The sequence below is a fragment of the Triticum urartu genome, chromosome 3 (genome assembly GCF_003073215.2).
Source record: "Triticum urartu cultivar G1812 chromosome 3, Tu2.1, whole genome shotgun sequence".
In the NCBI taxonomy this organism is placed as follows: Eukaryota; Viridiplantae; Streptophyta; class Magnoliopsida; order Poales; family Poaceae; genus Triticum; species Triticum urartu.
This window is the reverse complement of record NC_053024.1, coordinates 563064634-563085417: the sequence shown is the minus strand read 5'-3', so window position 1 is coordinate 563085417 and position 20784 is coordinate 563064634. Positions and strand designations below refer to the sequence as shown.

General features: G+C 45.5%; 1 protein-coding gene across 1 annotated transcript; it reads left to right on the top strand.

Annotated features, from left to right (window-relative positions):
* Positions 1–900: 900 nt before the first annotated feature.
* LOC125545016 (sulfite exporter TauE/SafE family protein 5-like) lies at positions 901–6086 on the top strand. Its single transcript, XM_048708850.1, has 4 exons — positions 901–1847; positions 5076–5216; positions 5332–5484; positions 5573–6086. The coding sequence occupies exons 1-4, from the start codon at positions 1071–1073 to the stop codon at positions 5879–5881; spliced, it is 1380 nt and encodes a 459-aa protein (XP_048564807.1). The 5' UTR covers positions 901–1070; the 3' UTR covers positions 5882–6086.
* Positions 6087–20784: the final 14698 nt, after the last annotated feature.

Below are 20784 nucleotides of genomic sequence, written 5' to 3'. Positions count from 1 at the left end.
AAACAAGGAACGATTATTTCCTGACGAAGTCTAAGTTGCTAGTAAATTATTATTTTGCATAATATTGTTTTCAGAAAATATTCACAAGATAGATAAGGAAATATTGCCTTTTCTAGGCCGAAAGAGTTCATATTCTTGGGAGTGAGGATTTTTGGCTCAATGGAACCTTAATTTTTGCAAAAATTGAAGGTTAACCTTTTAAGTTTCAAAAGATTCTGTGTACATGTATAAAAAATCAGAATTTTTGAAACTTGAAAAGTTGATTCTTGATTTATTTCGGTCTCCACAGAATCTGACCTCCATTTAGCAATTTCTGGTTTCTTGGAACCTTTTGATCAGATAATATTATCTCCTTTTCTCCATTAGCTTTTTTCTGCTCGCTGGGTATACATTCCCTTTCAGATTCTGCACACGCACTTGCGTAGTAGTTGTTCTCATCCACAAAGCGAAAAAAAAGGGTTTCAAGCGTTGACAACCTTGGTCGATGAAGGTTGTACTGAGAAACAATTATTCAGTGTCATTTACAACTCCAAGCCATCTAGTTGTACGGATATGGTCTTCTGGTCTCAAAGAAACCTATAAAACGAGGAAGAGAACGAGCGTTTTGGTATCTTCACAGAGTCCGGACAAAGAAAGAACTTTAGAATTGGGCCAGGTAAGATAATACTAGTACTATATCACATTGAAGTGTCATTATTTTTTAAAATTCTGCGGGGAACATTGCAGTGCTACCATTGTTATACACTATTTTTATTTGCAGGAACATATTAGTGTTATATGCACTTCCATGTAACTGAGTGGACATTTGCAATTGGGACATTTTGACATTCGAAAAAAGGGGACGTTTTGAAGTGGCATACCATCTTCTTCTTTTTTCTTTAGATCTGAAGCTAATTTTCTGCATTTGTAACGATTCAAATCCTTTTCATAACCCAGTCTTTTCGTGTCACGCACACCCAGACGACCCGCATATAAAACCTGCAGCCGCAAGGCACGAGCATCTCGCCTCTCACCTCCCACACAGAGCCGCCAAAAACATCCTGCAACAAGCAGAGCGAGCGAGACAAAACATGTCGTGGACTACTCGAGTCATCCCTCTCCTCGTCGCCGCCACCTCCGTCTGCTTCCTCTCCGCCGCCGCGGCGTCCAATTCCACCTCGTCACGCCCCGGCCACCACCTCCTGGCCCGGCTCTCGCAATGGCGGGAGCACTACCTGTCCGACCCGTCCTCGCACCACGCCGGCGGCGTGCGCCGGCACACCGTCCTGGCGTGGGTCCTGGCGTTCCTGGCCGCGTCCGTGTCGAGCGCCGGCGGCGTCGGCGGCGGGTCGCTGTTCCTGCCCATCCTGAACCTGGTGGCGGGGCTGACCCTGAAGCGCGCCACCACCTACTCCTCCTTTATGGTCACCGGCGGCGCCGCGTCGAACGTGCTCTACAACCTCTGGCGCGCGCGGGGGCGGCCGGCGCTGATCGACTACGACATCGCGCTGCTGTTCCAGCCGTGCCTGCTCCTGGGCGTCAGCATCGGGGTGGTGTGCAACGTCATGTTCCCGGAGTGGCTCATCACCGCGCTCTTCTCGCTCTTCCTCGCCTTCTGCACCGCCAAGACGTGCCGCGCCGGGGCCAAGATCTGGCGGTCCGAGAGCGCCGGCGCCCCCGCCGCCGCGCGTCACGACCACAAGGAGCCCCTGCTGCTCGGCGGCCTCCCGCAGCCCGTCCAGGACGACGGAGGCCAGGCAGCTCGCAATGGCGGCTCCGGGTTCCCGTGGAAGGACGTGGCGGTGCTCCTGGTGGTGTGGCTGTGCTTCTTCCTGCTCCACGTCTTCATCGGAGATAAGCACGGGAAGGTATGGCCTGCGTGCTCTCTCCTCCGCTTCCCTCGCGTAGGCCGTTGGAGCTGCCGTTGCAGCAGTGCAGGCCATGGACCCGCTCCATAGACCATAGGAAGGCGTCCGCGCCAGTGCGCATATAGGATAGGGGCGCACAGGCACAGTGCAAGCACGAGAAGGGAAACGGATAGGTCGATAGGCCAGGTCGGCAACGGCAGTACGTAGACGAGAAGCCAAGCCAAAAGCAACGGCAACGGCAGTGCGCGTTCGTAATCACGTCTAGGGGATAGGGGATCGCCTGTCATTCTTTGCTTGGCACTATGCTCCTCTTTTTTTGATGCACCGGAAAGGAGTGGCTAGCCCCTTCTTCTCCTTTTCTGCTTTGGCGAAATGTCACTGCCATGTCGCTTGGAGGGTTAGGTTCGTTTTCTGTGCTTTCCCGGCCTTTGTAGCACTAGCACGTCCGTCCTCTCTAAAACATGCAGCAGCTGAGCAAAATATGGCTACTTCCGTGAATATACTCTCTCTCTCCGTCCCAAAAAGCTTGTCGCTCACTCACCGGGGCAATTTTGAATGAAAATGTTCTAGTATTTTTCATGTGGTGACTATGACTCAAGTTGACTTATAAACAGTTGTTTTGATAGTTGTTGGATCAAAATTCCCATCCTTTTGCACTTGCAATAATCCCGAAACCGGATCATAAGATTCACAAGGTGACATATAAATAATTAATTATTTGTCAATTGACTGAGAAATAGCAAAGCCGCATTTCTTTATATGGCCGTTGAGAGGTAGGGAGCACGAACCACCCTTGCGACCATCGGGCGGTATATATATTCTTTTTTAGAAATATACTCATCCTAAAATGTAAGGCCCTCAAAGTTAAACCTAACTCCGGCCACTAATTTGACTAACAAAGTGTCACAAAACTTATGTCACGTGGAACTTCTTTCGAATTCAAATCCAACACTGTACTTTTTGTGACATATATAACTTAGAGTTTACTCCCTCTGTAAACAAATGTAAGATGTTTTAGGTTTAAAACGTCTTACGTTTGTTTACAGACGAACCTTAGTTAATAACTTCACGATCAAAGCTAGACTCAATTGTGAGGGGCTTATGTTTTAGGAAAGATGGGGTAGTGTTGTTTCCCTTCCACTAGCCCTATCTATCCCTTCCCAGTAGCTCTTTGCATCATATGATGCACACAAAAACCAGTTTTGACAAACGGTACCAAATACAATAGTCTGAATAAAATAAGGAAAATGATTTTGAATCCCAGGCTCCAGCGAGCCCATTTAACAAAAAATTAAAAAAAAAGGTTTGAAATGTCAAAAAATACTAAAACAAATTGACATGTACCTATATAAGTGATCTATGTATCTATAAATTTACACGTAATATGTGTTTCTGTAATGCTTGCAAAAAAGACAAATACAATGATTTTAAAAAATGAATGTCAAGAATTTATATATTTTTTAGCTAAACCTGGTAAAACATTTCCCGATGAACTTATACTCACACGTAGAATACATCTATACATATATGTCTTTTTTCCCAGAAGGCTTTGACATATTTAAATATGAATTTTGATTTTTTTAAGGGGTTTACTCGAGCCCGGGTTCCAAAACAGCCCACTCAGATGAATACTCTCTCCGTCCGAAATTACTTGTCAGAGAAATGGACCGAGGGGGTACGTTTTAAAAAGGGAGATTTTTTTTATTGTTTATCACTTTATCATTTTAACTGAAAAACTGCTGGTCATCTCAAAAAAGAAAAACTGAAAACTGCTGGAAGGCCCTGACAGCCGGTAACAAACAAATTGCAAATGTTGTGGCAAAACGACTCGCCACACACAGCCTGCTTTTGAATGGTAAATACTGAAACAAATTGATAAATCGTACCTATATAAGTGATCTATGTATCTATAAATTTACACATAATATGTGTTTCTATGATGCTTGCGGAAAAAAACAAATATGAGGATTGTAAAAAATGAATGTCAAGAATTTGTATTTTTTAGCTTAACCTAGTAAAACATTTCCCAATGAACTTATAAGGCTTTGACATATTATATGATTTTTTTAAAGGGTTTACTCAAGCTCGGGTTCCAATACATTTCTCTGACAAGTAATTCCGGAGGGGGGGGGGGGGGAGGGGGAGGGGTACGTTTACAAAGGGAGAAAAAAAGTATTGTTCATACTTTATCATTTTAAGTGAAAACTGCTGGTCAACAAAAAAAAAACCCTGAAAACTGCTGGAAGGCCCTGACAGCCGGTAAGAAACAAATTGTATTCCCTCCGTTTCAAAATTTTTGTCTTAGATTTGTCTTGATATGGATATATCTAATACTAAAAAGTGACTTGATACATCCGTATTTAGACAAATCTAAAATAAGAATTTTGGGACGGAGGGAGTAAATATTGTGGTTGCCTTCGGCAAAACGACTCGCCACACACAGCCTGCTTCTCCTTCGTCCAACACGGCCATGTCGGCAGGCGCTAGCACCAGGTTGTCCACCAGCGAGGCAACACTAGAACCAACGTTCTAAATTAAGAGTACTAACATTTATTTTTCTTGCTTTGTAGCAAAATTGTCAGCATCCATCTCAGTCATTTTCTTTTCTATCTGCTTGACACCGGTTCACAATCATGTGTTATATACTCCCTTCGTTTCAAAATAAATGTCTCAAAACTTAATACAATTTTGTATTAAATTAATACAAAGTTGAGACACTTGAGACGGAATGAGTACTACTTATATAGACATCGCACTTCACATAGATCGGCCGGTAATGGGAAATGATCAAGAGTCTAGCCAGCGTCTAGGTTCATTCTACGCTTCAACTAGCCATTTGTCTCCCACAGTATTTTTTAAAGTCAACTAGCTACCTAGCCATGGCATCAAAATAAAGCTAGCATGGATATACCTGTCAATCTTTGTCCAAGGCAGGGATCGCCTGTTAAACTTAAGTTATCCAGCGAATGGACAGCACAAAGCATTAGTTTAAGGCAGATAACCTACTCTATTACTACTACGAGTAGTTAAAAGGTCACGTCCATGGGTGGGAAGCTGTTTTCTGTGCTTGGAATCGGGTCTTTGCGCCTGTCCACATTCATTGTGCACAGGATCGAAAGAGTCACTGGAGGCTCGCACCTCTGACGGTAGACGTTTGCGTCCAATGATCCAATCGATAATATGAAACGCATAGACGATGACTTCATCAATGTAATGCTGTCTGTGCAGGGAGTGATCAGCATAAAGCCCTGCGGGGTAGCATACTGGCTCGCCACCGTGTCCCAGGTGCCCTTCGCCGTGGCTTTCACAGCCTATATCATATACGCAAAGAGGAAGAAGCAGGCTCCACATCACCACGAAGATGGCAAGGTAGTACGTAGACCAATTAATTCGTCGTGTTCTCAACTTCTGATTGGTAGAAATTGAATGGTAAAACAAATGAGACTGAATGAATCTTGCCCTGGACATTCATGTACTCATGCAGGCAAATTCTTCTGTGCACACTAAGACGGAGACTTTGCCCGCGCTCGCGCTCCCGCTGGCCGCTTTCGTGACCGGATCTCTGAGCGGCCTCTTCGGCATCGGCGGAGGGCTGCTTCTCAACCCCGTACTCCTTCAGATTGGGATACCCCCGCAGGTATACAGAAACTACGACAGTGCATGCATGTGTAATTTGTAAGCTATTAGATGATCACACGTTCGACGTGCCTACTTTTCATCTGTAGACGGCGGCGGCGACGTCTTCGTTCATGGTGCTGTTCTGCGCGTCCATGTCGATGGCCCAGTTCATCCTGCTGGGCATGGACGGGATCGGGGAGGCCTCGGTCTACGCGGGGATATGCTTCGTCGCCTCGATCGCCGGGGTGGTCCTGATCGAGCGGGTCGTCAGGAAGTCCGGGCGGGTGTCGATGATCGTGTTCCTGGTCACCGCCATCATGGCGCTCAGCACCGTCATCGTCACCTGCTTCGGAGCCCTAGATGTCTGGACGCAGTACACCGGCGGAGCGTACATGGGGTTCAAGCTGCCTTGCTGACTGGCATTCGTCAGCACGTAGTGTCTACTACATGCATATATGAGAGCATGGGTGAGACGTGCTTAGTTACTAATTGCTTCTTCTGGCTTGGCGTTTATGTCTTCTCTGAAGAAAGGTTTTGTTCTTGGTGTTGCTATGGCTTTTTATGGGCTATGCGTAGTCCCGTGTGAATAAATATGTGCTTCTGGAAGAAGTGTTAGAATAAGTTCGAGGCATGCCGTCGATCATCCGAAAACCAAGCAATCACACAAACACGACACCGAGATTTGTTAACGAGATTCACCGATATGGCTACATCCCGGGGCTTGACTATGGGCGCTCCTCCCCGTGACGCCGTCACAATACCGCGCACCGGCCACCCGGGCGCTGACACACACCGCTGGCTCCCCCTTGCGCGTCTGTGATATTATGTTGGCATAGGTTACGTCGTGTGTCTACCCTTGCTATATATGAGAGGCCTAGGATACAAGTGTCCTATTAGGACACAACTCCACGTCCTATATAAACACAATACAACTCCTAGTCCAATTGTAACCTACCTTATATACTATATTCGACACAATTCTAACAAACTCTACCTTGGCGAATATTCTCCACCACCTTGAATTCGTCAATGCGTCAAACTTTCATGTACAGTAGACTTGAGCTTATCCTGTGAGTACCACTGCTACTCCAAAGACTCCATATGACTCCACCTGCAACTTGTAGTCCCTTCTTTTCATGACCACAGTCAACACTCGAGCTTTAAGTTCCACATTACTCTAGTTTGCGCTCCCAACTTTCAGAGTATCAGTCCAACGTCATCACACACTGATCACTGACCTGCGTGAAAGTGAACAACTCACATATTGGGTGTCACACATAAGAGTTACCTGAACTCAACATCACCGCTCCTTTCTTGACCGCCTGTCTGAAACTTGAAGGAATTTCACCGTTGCTTGTAGTCATCCCGAGTCAAATTCGCAGTTGTCTCACCACAGGTATGACCACCAGAGCCCTGGCCCGTCTCCATGACCCGTGCATACCGCACGCCTCGCCGCTATTACCGCGTCGAGCCTCCGCTGTCCTGGTCGAGTCTCAAGGGTCGCGAACCCACACCACTCAACCCCTACTGTAGAGTACCACCGATCATCATCGACCGATGACGAGTTTCACGCTTCCATCAGACCACTGGGCTCCAGTCCAAACTGCATGTCACTCGCTTTTCCTCCTTGCTGAATAGGTTTCGATTCCCTGGATCCTTACACCGTAGCCCCTCAATCCAGCTCCACCTTCAACATGACTCCATGGTAGATGATCAGCCCACCCTCGCGCCCCGTCAACTTCAAGCTCCGTGTGCACCGTCTTGAATCAACCCCGCGTCATAGTCTTGTCGAAATCACACAAGCACTCAGGCCCGTGCCGCGTGTTTCCACGCCCAGAAAACGGTCACCATCAGCACCACGCTCATATGTCGCCGTCGCCGATCCCACTACCGTCTTCTGTACCAACCGACATCCCAGTCGATCCGTCAGACAGTCCAGTCCAACCCAGCCGAAATTAACCGACTGCAATCATGCTCCACCTTGCATCATGACCACCTGCACATCTCCGTGCATTGATTGACGCCCTGTGTTTGCGTGATCCTCATGACGTGCTTGTCCGCACGCCTCCGTAACCTGTCCACGTGTTCCAAGCCTTCACAACAAATCGACTCAAAAAAAAATCCATGCAACTGCACAATTTTCCTTTTCTCTATTTGTTTTTTAGCTTCTCCGTGCACCTTGTACACACACGTGACCCTGGCCGGTTCCTTTTTTGTCTCAAAACAAATCCCTGTACGTGACTCCTCTAGCTCTCACGCGCGTGGCTCATGGAGCACACCCACCAGCAGCCGGCCATTGCCTAGCCAGCCCGCACCGGTCTACTGTCAACTGGGCCTCCTGCCCGAGCTGGTCAGCCACGCCCTGGTCAACCGCTGCACCTGCAATGGGCCGCCGGCCCGGTGTTGCTCCGCACGACGCCAGCTCCTCGCTGGGGCCTCCAAACGCGGGGTATGCCAGCTACCGCCGGGTCGCTTCCGGTCAGATTCGATCTGATCTGCTGACTGCCGCCTGCACGCGACAGCCGCCCGGTCGGCCTCGATCCGAAGGCCACAGGAGCCCGCATCGAATCGATTTGCTGTGTACCCGCGTGCCAAGCGCCGCCAGCCTGCTGCACGTTATCACGCCGAGACCGCTTCCGATTGCTTCCATGAAGATTACGACTCGACTAATACATCTGCTTTGCATAGTAACTCGCCGATGACTTATCCCGTATTACGATTGCTTCCTGCAGACTTCCGTCGACGCTTTCTTCCTTCCTTTAGATCAATCTTTAAATAACCTAGCTCATAATACCACTTGTTAGAATAAGTCCGAAGCATGCCGTCGATCATCCGAGAACCAAGCAATCATATGAGCACGACACCGAGATTTGTTAATGAGGTTCACCGATATGGCTACATCCCCGGAGCTTAACTATGGGCGCTCCTCCCCATGACGCCGTCACAATACCGCGCACCGGCCACCCGGGCGCCGGCACACACCACCGGCTCCCCCTTGCGCGCCTGTGCTATTATATTGGCATAGATTACATCGTGTGTCTACCCCCCGCTATATATGAAAGGCCTAGGATACAAGTGTCCTATTAGGACACAACTCCACATCCTATGTAAACACAATACAACTCCTAGTTCAATTGTAACCTACCTTGTACACTATATTCGACACAACTCTAACAAGAAGCTTACATGAGACTGTGAATCTGCTATCATGAACAGGCCAACAGTGGTGGAACTAGCTAGTTAGGCCTGCGTGATCTAGCGTATAGTTGATAAGTGCTACGAATTGTATGCACCACGTGTTATTTGTTACTGCCGCTATGCCTTTTCATTAAACACAATAGTTACATGTCAGTCGCCTGACTTTTGAATTTGGGTCAATCGATTTTGGATTGAATGGAGAAACAGCGGGCAGGAAGAAGCTCGCTAGCAGGTTACCCCATCATCTATCTAGTGTGTGTGTGTGGGGGGGGGGGGGGGGGGGGGGGGGGGGAGGAGGGTTAGGGGGGTAGCACGACAGTGGTGCAAGTTCGCCGGAAAAGAAATCGGTCATCGCCGAGTCTGGAGTGATGGCCAGGGCTGGTAGCAGGATGGCGGTGGGAGGAGGTTCCGAAGAAGGCGCCGGCCGCGGGTGGTGGTGGCAAGCGGTTCGGCCGGCCGGCCGTGCGGCGGTATGGGAAAGGAGACGAGCTGGAGGAAGAGGAAGGATTGCACGCCGTTGGATCTGCATCCAATGTGTTAAACTAATCAACTGACCCCAATTCAAAATCAGTCGACTTACTTATAGCCACGCCCTTTCATTAAAGACCAGGGATAGAAACATACTCCCTCCTTTCCGGTTTATAAGGCTCAATTCAAAAATCTCACCAACCAAGGTAGATGATGAGTGGTAAAATATTTTTTGTAGTTTGTAAAAGCACCCAATTAATGCTCTTGTTTTTCTCAAAAAATTATGTTTACGAATGCATTAATTGCAATGCATGCATACATAAAGTGCATGCATTGGTCAGTTTTCTCTTAATACTTGCATGCAATGATTTAATGCACCTTGAAGTCTGAACATGTGATGAGGAACAACCAAACTGAGCCTTATAAAATGAAAAAACTAAAATTTTGAGATAAACCTTATAAATCGGAAAGAAGGGAGTACAAGCTGTATGTCAGGAAAAGAGAAAGCCAAAAGCTAAAATAGCGACATGAAAAGCACAAAGTCCCGTGGCCTTATTACGAGAGGTCACGACTAGCCACATGAATTTTGATTTTGCTTTCCATTTTGAGTTTCCAAAGCTTAGAGAGGTCACGACTAGCGATGCTAATTAATAGACGCTCCATCATAATTGTACTTCCTTCGTTTTTTTAGTTCACATATAAAGCTTGATCAAAATCAAGCTTTATAAAGTTTGACGAATTTTATATTAAAAAATATAAACATTCATAATATGAAATCAATATTATCAGATGCATCATGAAACGTATTTTTATACTATATAGTTTTAGTATTGTAGATGTTTATATTTTTTATATAAATTTGATCAAACTTTGTGTATTTTGACTTTGACCAAATTTTATATGCGGAGTACAAAGAAACGGAAGGAGTATATAGGCAGTATAAGAATTATACTAGTAGTACTAGCCATCATAGTTCTGGATCTCCTAACCATTTGGCTGCTGTAATATTTGGTCTTCCACTTCAGGTTTGCTTTTGTTAGGTTTCTTTTGGTGCTTGTAAGAACTATGATTGCTTCTTTTATGGAAATCAGGGGAAACCCTTTCTACTAAAAAGTGTACGAATTATATGCACCAACTGATCAATGCTTCTCATATGGAGTATCTCGTTTCAGTTTGTGATACATCACACCCCTACAAAGCGTCTAAATACATACGTACAGCAGTTGACAAAACTAAATTGTCGCTCTCTAGTTTACAAAACGATTTTATATTATGAGACGGAGGAAATACTACTGTATTAATTAGCAGCATATTCGCATATTCTAAGTTCCGGGAGGTCTCAGCTGTTAAAGACCTGGATAGAGCAGCAACGAAATAGAGTGGATAAAGCAACAAGAACAAGTAGTAGAAGCAGAGAACTGAGGATAGGCAGCAGCAGCAGTTAATAGTATTGAGAGCAGAGAGATACAGGTTTGGATCTAGGTTTAGAATACTGAGACACATAGAAGACACAGAGGAATGGAGATCACCTTTTTTTTATTTCGAGGAGAAGGAATGGAGAGCACCCGGACGCGTCGTCGTGCTCCTCCTAGGCTTGCGTTGCGAATATGGGGCCTTTGGTAGAGGCCACCTGGGAAAGAAAAAAAAGATCTAAACAGGTAAGAGTGGGTTCAGCCCAAAAGTTGAAATGAAGTATATAAAGAAATAAGAAAATAGAAGCAGGAAATCATTAATTAAAGAGTACTCGTTGCAAATAATACTTCACCTTCCCAGATCACGACAAGTGGCGCACACGCAACGTGTCACTTGTCGCAACCTGAGAGTTTTTTTTCGTAGATCCGTATATTTAAAATGTTTTATCTCTTAAACCGTGCGTTCAAATCTCGAACCGTTTTCACCGTTGGATTCTTCGCGTCGAGATCTTCAAAACTAGATCTCATTTGATAGGTTTTGACAAACTTTTTTTTCGCGAAAAAAACCAGACAAAAAAACCGGACGAAAAAAACAGAACCGGGAGCACGGATTTTTTCCCTTTCCGAAAGAGGCACGCCTGTGCCTCTAGCGAAAATACAACCGTGCCTCTCGTGGAAACAAAACCGTAACTCTCGTGGAAGGAAAAAAAACAGAAAACACTTTTTTTTCGTTTCCGAGACGCACGACCGTGACTCTCGCGAAAGTACAACCGTGCCTCTCGCGGAAGCAAAACCGTGACTATCGCAAAAAAAAAACAACAGAAAACGCGTATTTTTTCCCTTTCCGAGAGGCACGGTCGTCACTCTCGCGAAAGCACAACCGTGCCTCTCGCAGAAGCAAAACCGTGACTCTCGCGAAAGAAAAAAGAACAGAAAAACGCGTTTTGTTTTTCTCTTTCTGAGAGGCACGGTCGTGACTCTCGCGAAAGAAATAAAATAAAAAACGCGTTTTTTTCATTTTCGAAAGGCACGGCCTTGACTCTCGCTAAAGCACAATCGTACCTCTCATGAAAGAAAAACCGCAACTCTCGCGAAAAATAAAATAAAAAAAAACGCATTTTTCGCGTAATTTGTTTTGATCGAAAAGCTATGAAAGACCGGGGGAAAATCAAAACGTCGAAAAAAACAAAAAAATGTTTAAAAGCTGAAAACGTGTGCAGAAAAAAATTCGAAGGAAACGTTCAGAACGCGACACGTGATGAATGACTGAGAACGCGCCAAGTGACACTGATCGTTGCGAAGCTCCCGAAGGAGCGCTCGTTAACTAGTTGCTCTCATAGAAAGAGAGAGAGAGAGTAGGGCCGTCACATCAGTAGGGCTGGGCCGGCACTGTGATATGTAGCGTGGGCGACGTTTGACAGGCCGCATGTGTACAGTAATGGTTGTCCCAAAAAGTTCAAAGGTATTTTCTAATTCTAAAATAATTTGAATATGACCACTAAATAACACCATTTCAAATCCTAAAAATACGCAAAAACTTCCAAATAACACACAATATTTAGAGTTTAGGAAAAATACGTCCTGGCCAAATACATTACAAAAATAACTTTTTTTTCCAAAATAAAGGCTATATCAGTCATTTTAATAATTTTGTAAAATAGTTCGAAGGTATACATATATAATTTTAAAATCAATAAAATAATCAATATAATATTTAAATCATTTCCAATTCTTTAATATTGCATAAACCAGCTCTTTGATTTCATTTTGAATTGGAATGTTCATATATTTAAAAGCATCAAATAAATACTCAAACCTTCCAATTATTAAATGAATTGAGATTGTGTTTGAACACTCTGAAGAATCAGAGAAAATCCAAAATGAATATTTCAGGGAAAGTACTTTTACTCCTTCTCAAAAAATGTTTACATATTCCAAAAGTTTTCAAATATTAGATAAAACCAATAAATTAATCTAAAATATTTACTTACTTTTATTTTATTAACATTAAAAAATAATATTACAACTGGTATAGACTACAAACAAACAAAAGTAACATCCGAAAATAACCTTGCAAACAGATCATTGCGGCTTTACTAAAGGTAAGATTTTGTTATTTTGTATGATAGTACAATGCCCGTGAAAAAATTCTACATTTCTTTTTGAAAAAAGTGGGACATTGCGGCTGGTACATTACAAACAAAACCAAAGTAACATGCGAGAAAAACCTGCAGACAGAGCATTGCGACTTAACTGGAGGTAAGATTTTGTTATCTTTGTATGATAGTGTAATGGTAAATGTTTGACAACGGCGCGCCGGCTGAATTTTGCGCCGGTCGCGTCTACGCGCGCTCTGCCCCAGCCATCCACAAAGCGGCATGTAGGATGCAGGCCATCCAAATCGTTGCTTTTCTTCAACCTCCCGCGGATCCCACCCCATCCGTCCCCCAGTTCCGCGGATTTCGCCCCATCCCTGTCTCCTGCCTCCATCGTTGCAGCACGCAGCGCTGATGTCCGCATCTCCTGCCTCCATCACTGCAGCGCGTGAGTAGCTCGCCGTCGGCCATGGAAAATCGAATCCCCGCCCGCCATGGATGCAGATCTCATCCCGCCACGCTTGCAACCCCGCTCGCCATTAGCAAGGCTGGTGACCAATCCCATTCTCGTCGATTGCAACTCCCACACGCCTCGTGCTTCTGCTCGCCGACGACGAGCCGGGCGGCGATGGACGACACCGAAGGCTTCTGCAGAACCGCCGCACCCCCTCATGTTGCAACCGTTTAAAAAAAAGCCTCATCCCCCTAGATGAAAAGCTTCAACCTGATGTAGAGAAAGCTACAAGCGGTCAGCGCCATCGCCAAAAAGTTACAACCGTTGACACGAAATGCTACAACCTTTGATGAAAAAAGCTTCAACCGGAACGACACAAAAAGCCTTGACCAAGCGCTGCTAAAAAGAAAATAGCTACAACTTTTGGTAGAAAAGCTTCAACGGTTGCTGGAAAAAGCTCCAACCATTGAGAGAGAAAGCTACAACTAGACACTATGAAAATAAGAAAGCTTCAACCAGCGACGGCTGAAGGTGGAAGAAGATGATAAAACGCTGCAGTTTTGCTACATGCTTCAACCAGCATAGATTTTGCTACAATCGGCATAGCATTTTTCTACGACCGGCATCACGTTTTGCTACAACACATAGCCGGCGTTGCGTTTTGCTACAACTAGCATCACTTTTTGCTGCAACCGGCATAACATTTTGCAACATCCGTCATGGCTGAGCTGCGAGGCTCGACAGCGACGACGACATTTTTGCTGCAACCGTCGTAGGCTTTTGCTACGTCCGGCAACGGGTTTTGTTACATCCGTCCATTATGCAAATGTTGCTACCTGCAACGGCGAGCTACAACCAGCGAAAACAGCGACGCTTTTTTTTGCTGCAACCGTGTCTCCATTTTGCTACAACAAACAACGAAAAATGCTACAACGGGCAATTCTATTTGCTGGAACCAGTCAATCACCAGCAAGGCGGAGCTGCATACATGGCGTGCGCGGGCGGCGAGGTGCGGGATCCATCCATGGCGAGCGTGGGCGGCGAAGTTGCATCCATGGCAAGCGCGGGCGGCGGAGCTGCATCCATGGTGACCGCAGATCTCTGACGAGCGCGGGCGGCGGAGCTGCATCCATGGCGAGCGCGGATCTCGGGCAAGCGCGGACGGCCGGCGAGGGCGCCCACCGGCGATGTGAACTAGATTATTGACTCTAGTGCAAGTGGGAGACTGTTGGAAATATGCCCTAGAGGCAATAATAAATTGGTTATTATTATATTTCCTTGTTCATGATAATCGTTTATTATCCATGCTAGAATTGTATTGATAGGAAACTCAGATACATGTGTGGATACATAGACAACACCATGTCCCTAGTAAGCCTCTAGTTGACTAGCTCGTTGATCAATAGATGGTTACGGTTTCCTTCCTGACCATGGACATTGGATGTCGTTGATAACGGGATCACATCATTAGGAGAATGATGTGATGGACAAGACCCAATCCTAAGCCTAGCACAAAATCGTGTAGTTCGTATGCTAAAGCTTTTCTAATGTCAAGTATCATTTCCTTAGACCATGAGATTGTGCAACTCCCGGATACCGTAGGAGTGCTTTGGGGTGTGCCAAACGTCACAACGTAACTGGGTGGCTATAAAGGTTCACTACAGGTATCTCCGAAAATGTCTGTTGGGTTGGCACGAATCGAGACTGGGATTTGTCACTCCGTGTAACGGAGAGGTATCTCTGGGCCCACTCGGTAGGACATCATCATAATATGCACAATGTGACTAAGGAGTTGATCACGGGATGATGTGCTACGGAACGAGTAAAGAGACTTGCTGGTAACGAGATTGAACAAGGTATCGGATACCGACGATCGAATCTCGGGCAAGTACAATACCGCTGGACAAAGGGAATTGAATACGGGATTGATTAAGTCCTTGACATTGTGGTTCATCCGATGAGATCATCGTGGAACATGTGGGAGCCAACATGGGTATCCAGATCCCGCTGTTGGTTATTGACCGGAGAGTTGTCTCGGCCATGTCTGTATGACTCCCGAACCCGTAGGGTCTACACACTTAAGGTTCGATGACGCTAGGGTTACAGGGAAAGTATGTATGCGGTTACCGAATGTTGTTCGGAGTCCCGGATGAGATCCCAGACGTCACGAGGAGTTCCGGAATGGTCCGGAGGTAAAGATTGATATATAGGAAGTATGGTTTTGGCCACCGGAAGTGTTCCGGGCATCACCGATAGTGTACCGGGACCACCGGAGGGGTCCGGGGGTCCACCGGAAGGGGCCACCAGCCCCGGAGGCATACATGGGCCAATAGTGGGAAGGGACCAGCCCCTATGTGGGCTGGGGCGCCTCCCACCAAGGCCCAAGGCGTCCTCAAGAGGAGAGGGGGCAAACCCTAGGCGCAGATGGGCCCTAAGGCCCACCCTAGGTGCGCCCCCCTCTCTCCCCCCCTTGGCCGCCTCCCAGATGGTATCTGGGGGCTGCCGCCACCCCTAGGGAGGGAACCCTAGGTGAGGGCGCAGCCCCTCCCCTCCCCCTATATATACTTGAGCAAAGGGGCAACCCAACACATGATTCAATCTCCCTGTTGGCGCAGCCCTACCCCTCTTCCTCCTCGTCTCTCGTAGTGCTTGGCGAAGCCCTGCTGGAGTCCCGCGCTCCTCCACCACCACCACGCCGTCGTGCTGCTGCTGGATGGAGTCTTCCCCAACCTCTCCTTCTCCCCTTGCTGGATCAAGGCGTAGGAGACGTCACCGGGTTGTACGTGTGTTGAACGCAGAGGTGCCGTCCGTTCGGCACTAGGATCATCGGTGATTTGGATCACGACGAGTACGACTCCATCAACCCCGTTCACTTGAACGCTTCCGCTTAGCGATCTACAAGGGTATGTAGATGCACTCTCCTTCCCCTCGTTGCTAGATTACTCCATAGATTGATCTTGGTGATGCGTAGAAAATTTTGAATTTTTGCTACGTTCCCCAACAGTGGCATCATGAGCTAGGTCTATGCGTAGTTTCTATGTACGAGTAGAACGCAAGTTGTTGTGAGCGTCGATTTTGTCAATTTGCTTGCCGTTACTAGTCTTATCTTGATTCGGCGGCATCGTGAGATGAAGCGGCCCGGACCGACCTTACACGTACTCTTACGTGAGACTGGTTCCACCGACTGACATGCACTAGTTGCATAAGGTGGCTAGCGGGTGTCTGTCTCTCCCAGTTTAGTCGGATCGGATTCGATGAAAAGGGTCCTTATGAAGGGTAAATAGAAATTGGCATATCACGTTGTGGTTTTGGCGTAGGTAAGAAACGTTCTTGCTAGAAACCTATAGCAGCCACGTAAAAACTTGCAACAACAATTAGAGGACGTCAAACTTGTTTTTGCAGCATATGCCTTGTGATGTGATATGTCCAAAAGGATGTGATGAATGATATATGTGATGTATGAGATTGATCATGTTCTTGTAATAGGAATCACGACTTGCATGTCGATGAGTATGACAACCGGCAGGAGCCATAGGAGTTGTCTTAATTTATTTATGACCTGCATGTCAACTTAAACGTCATGTAATTACTTTACTTTATTGCTAAAGCGTTAGCCATAGTAGTAGAAGTAATATATGACGAGACAACTTCAAGAAGACACGATGATGGAGATCATGACGAGGGAGATCATGGTGTCATGCCGGTGACAACGATGATCATGGAGCCCCGAAGATGGAGATCAAAAGGAGCAAAATGATATTGGCCATATCATGTCACTATTTGATTGCATGTGATGTTTATCATGTTTTACATCTTATTTGCTTAGAACGACGGTAGCTTAAATGAGATGATCCCTCACTAAAATTTCAAGAAAGGTGTTCTCCCTAACTGTGCACCGTTGCGAAGGTTCGTTGTTTCGAAGCACCACGTGATGATCGGGTGTGATAGATTCTAACGTTCGAATACAACGGGTGTAAGCCAGATTTACACAGCAGAAACACTTAGGTTGACTTGACGAGCCTAGCATGTACAGACATGGCCTCGGAACATAGAAGACCGAAAGGTCGAGCATGAGTCGTATAGGAGATACGATCAACATGAAGATGTTCACCGATGTTGATTAGTCCGTCTCACGTGATGATCGGACACGGCCTAGTTGACTGGGATCATGTTTCACTTAGATGACTAGAGTGATGTCTGTCTGAGTGGGAGTTCATTAGATGAACTCAATTATCATGAACATAGTCTAAATTGTCTTTGCAAATATGTTGTAGATAAATAGCTCACGTTGTAGCTCCCTGTTTCAATATGTTCCTAGAGAAAGATTAAGTTGAAAGATATTGTAAGCAATGATGCGGACTGGGTCCGTAGTCCGAGGAGTGTCCTCACTGCTACATAGAAGGCTGCCGTCTTTGATGCACCGCTCGATGTGCAAACCCCTACAACATCGTCTGTGGATGTTGTGAACACCTGACAGACACATCCTGATGACTACTTGATAGTTTAGTGCACCATACTTTACGGCTTAGAATCGGGATTCCAATGACGTTTTGAACGCCATAGAACATATGAGATGTTCCAAGAGCTGAAATTGGGATTTCAGGCTCATGCCCGTGTTGAGAGGTGTGAGACCTCTGACAAGTTCTTTTGCCAACAAGATGGAGGAGAATAGCTCAGCTAGTGAGCATGTGCTCAGAATGTCTGGGTGCTACAATCACTTAAATCAAGTGGGAGTTAAACTTCCAGATAAGATAGTGATTGATAGAGTTCTCTAGCCACTATCACTAAGCTACTAGATCTTCATGATGAACTATGACATGCAAGGGATGGAGTTGATCCCGGAGCTGTTCGCGGTGCTTAAGACCGCAAAAGGTAGAAATCAAGAAGGAGCATCAAGTGTTGATGGTTTAACAAGACCACTGGTTTCAAGAAGGGCAAGGGCTAGAAGGGAAACTTCATGGATGGCAAACCAGTTGCCGCTCCAGTGAAGGAACCCATGGTTGAACCCAAACCCGAGACTAAGTGCTTCTATTGTAAGGGGAACAGTCACTGGTAGCGGAATTACCCCAAATGCATGGTAGATAAGAAGGCTGGCAACTTCAAAGTATATACGTGTTATTAATGTGTACCTCACTAGTACTCCTGGTAGCACCTGGGTATTGGATACCGGTTCAGTTGCTATTATTGGTGACTTGAAGCAAAAGCTACAGACTAAACGGAGACTAGCTAAGGGCGAGGTGACGATGTGTGTTGGAAGTGTTTCCAAAGTTGACGAGATCACCATCACACGCTCCATCTGCCTTCGGGATTAGTATTGAACCTAGATAAAAGTTATCAGGTGTCTACGTTGAGCATGAATATGATTAGATCATGTTCATTGCAATACGGTTATGCATTTAAATTAGAGAATAATGGTTATTCTGTTTACATGAATAATACCTTTCATGGTCATGCACCCTATGTGAATGGTTCATTGAATCTCGGTCGTGGTAACACACATGTTCACGCCAAAGGGTGTAGAGTTAATAATGATAGTACCACTTTCTTGTGGCACTGCCGCTTAGGTCACATTGGCGTAAGATGCATGAAGAAACTCCATGTCGATGGATGTTTGGAGTCACTTGTTTTTGAATCGCTTGACACATGCGAGCCATGCCTCATGGGCAGGATGACTAAGACCCCGTTTTCAGGTACAATGAAACGGGCAAGTGACTTGTTGGAAATCATGCATGCTGATGCGTGTGATCCAATGAGAATTGAAGCGTGCGGTGGATATCGCTATTTTCTCATCTTCACTGACGATTTGGGTAGATATAGGTATATCTACTTAATGAAGCACAAGTCTGAAACGTTTGAAAAGTTCAAGCGATTTCAGAGTGAAGTTAAGAATCATCATAACAATAAGATCATGTTCCTACGATCTGATCAAAAGGGGATTTTCTGAGTTATGAGTTTGGCAATCACTTAAGACATTGTGGAATTGTTTCACAGTTGAAGCCACCTGGAACACCACAGGGTAATGGTGTTTCCGGACGTCGTAATCGAACCTTATGAGATATGGTGCGATCTATGATGTCTCTTACCGATCTACCATTTTCATTTTGAGGTTATGCGTTAAAGACAACTGCATTCACTTTAGATAGGAGACCATCTAAGTCCGTTGAGACGACGTCGTATGAACATTGGTTTGGCAAGAAACCAAAGTTGTCGTTTCTTAATGTTTGGGGCTGCGATGCTTAAGGCTACAGCCGGAGAAGCTCTAACCCAAAGCAGACAAACACATCTTCATAGGATACCCAAAGGTGACAGTTGGGTATACCTTCTATCTCAGATCCGAGGGCAAATTGTTTGTCACTAAGAACGGGTCCTTTCTCGAGAAGGAGTTTCTCTCGAAAGAATTGAGTGGGAGGAAGATAGAACTTGATGAGGTTGTCGAACCTTTACTTCAACCAAAGAGTGATGCAACACAGAAAGATGTTTTCTGTGCCACCTACATCTGTTGAATAGGAAGTTAATGATAGTGATCATGAAGCTTCGGATCAAGTTGCTATCGAACCTCGTAGGTCGACAAGGATATGTACTACTCCTAAGTGGTACGGTAATCCTGTCTTAGATATCATGTTGTTAGACAACAATGAACCTACGAGCTATGGAGAAGCGATGATGGGCCCGTATTCCGACAAATGGTTAGAAACCATGAAATCCGAGATAGGATCCATGTATGGACTTTGGTGGACTTGCCCGTTGATCGGCAAGCCATCGAGATAAATGGATCTTTGAGAAGAAGACAGACGTGGGCGGTATTATTACCGTCTATGAAGCTCGACTTGTGGGAAAGAGTCTTTTCACAACTTCAAGGAGTTGACTACGATGAGAATTTCTCACCCGTAGCGATGCTTAAGTCCGTCGGAATCATGATAGCATTAGCTGTATTTTTTCGATTATTAAATCTTACAGATGGATGTTAGAACAAGTTTTCTTACCAGTTTTCGTAAGAAAAGTTGTATGTGATACAATAAAAGGTTTTGTCGATCCTAAGGATGCTAAAAGGTATGCTGGCTCCAGCAATCCTTCTATGGACTAGAGCAAGCATCTCGGAATCGGAATATATGTTTTGATGGAGTGATCAAAGCTTTTAGGTTTATACAATGTTTGCTAGAAACTTGTATTTACAAGAAAGTGAGTGGGAGCACTACAACATTTCTGATAAGTATATGTGGATGACATATTGTTGATCTGAAATAATGTAGAATTTCTGGAAAGCAAAAACGGTTGTTTGAAGAGTGATTTTCAAAAGAAGACCTGAATAAAGCTGCTTACAAGATCTATAGAGATAGATCAAAATGCCTGATGATACTTTCAAAGAACACACACCTTGACATGTTTTTGAAGGAGTTCAAAATAGATCAGTCAAAGAAGGGGTTCTTACCTGAGTTGTAAGGTGTCAAGTTGAGTAAGACTCAAAGATTGACCACGGCAGAAGAAAGAGGAAGGACGAAGGTCGTCCCCTATGCTTTTGTCATAGGCTCTATACGGTATGCCATGCTGAAGTACCGCACCAGATGTGTGCCTTGCCACATGTCTGGCAAGAGGGTACAAAGGTGATCTAGGACTGAATCACCAGATAACGGTCAAAATTATCCTTAGAGGAATAAGGAAATGTTTCTCGGTTATGGAGGTGATAAAGAGTT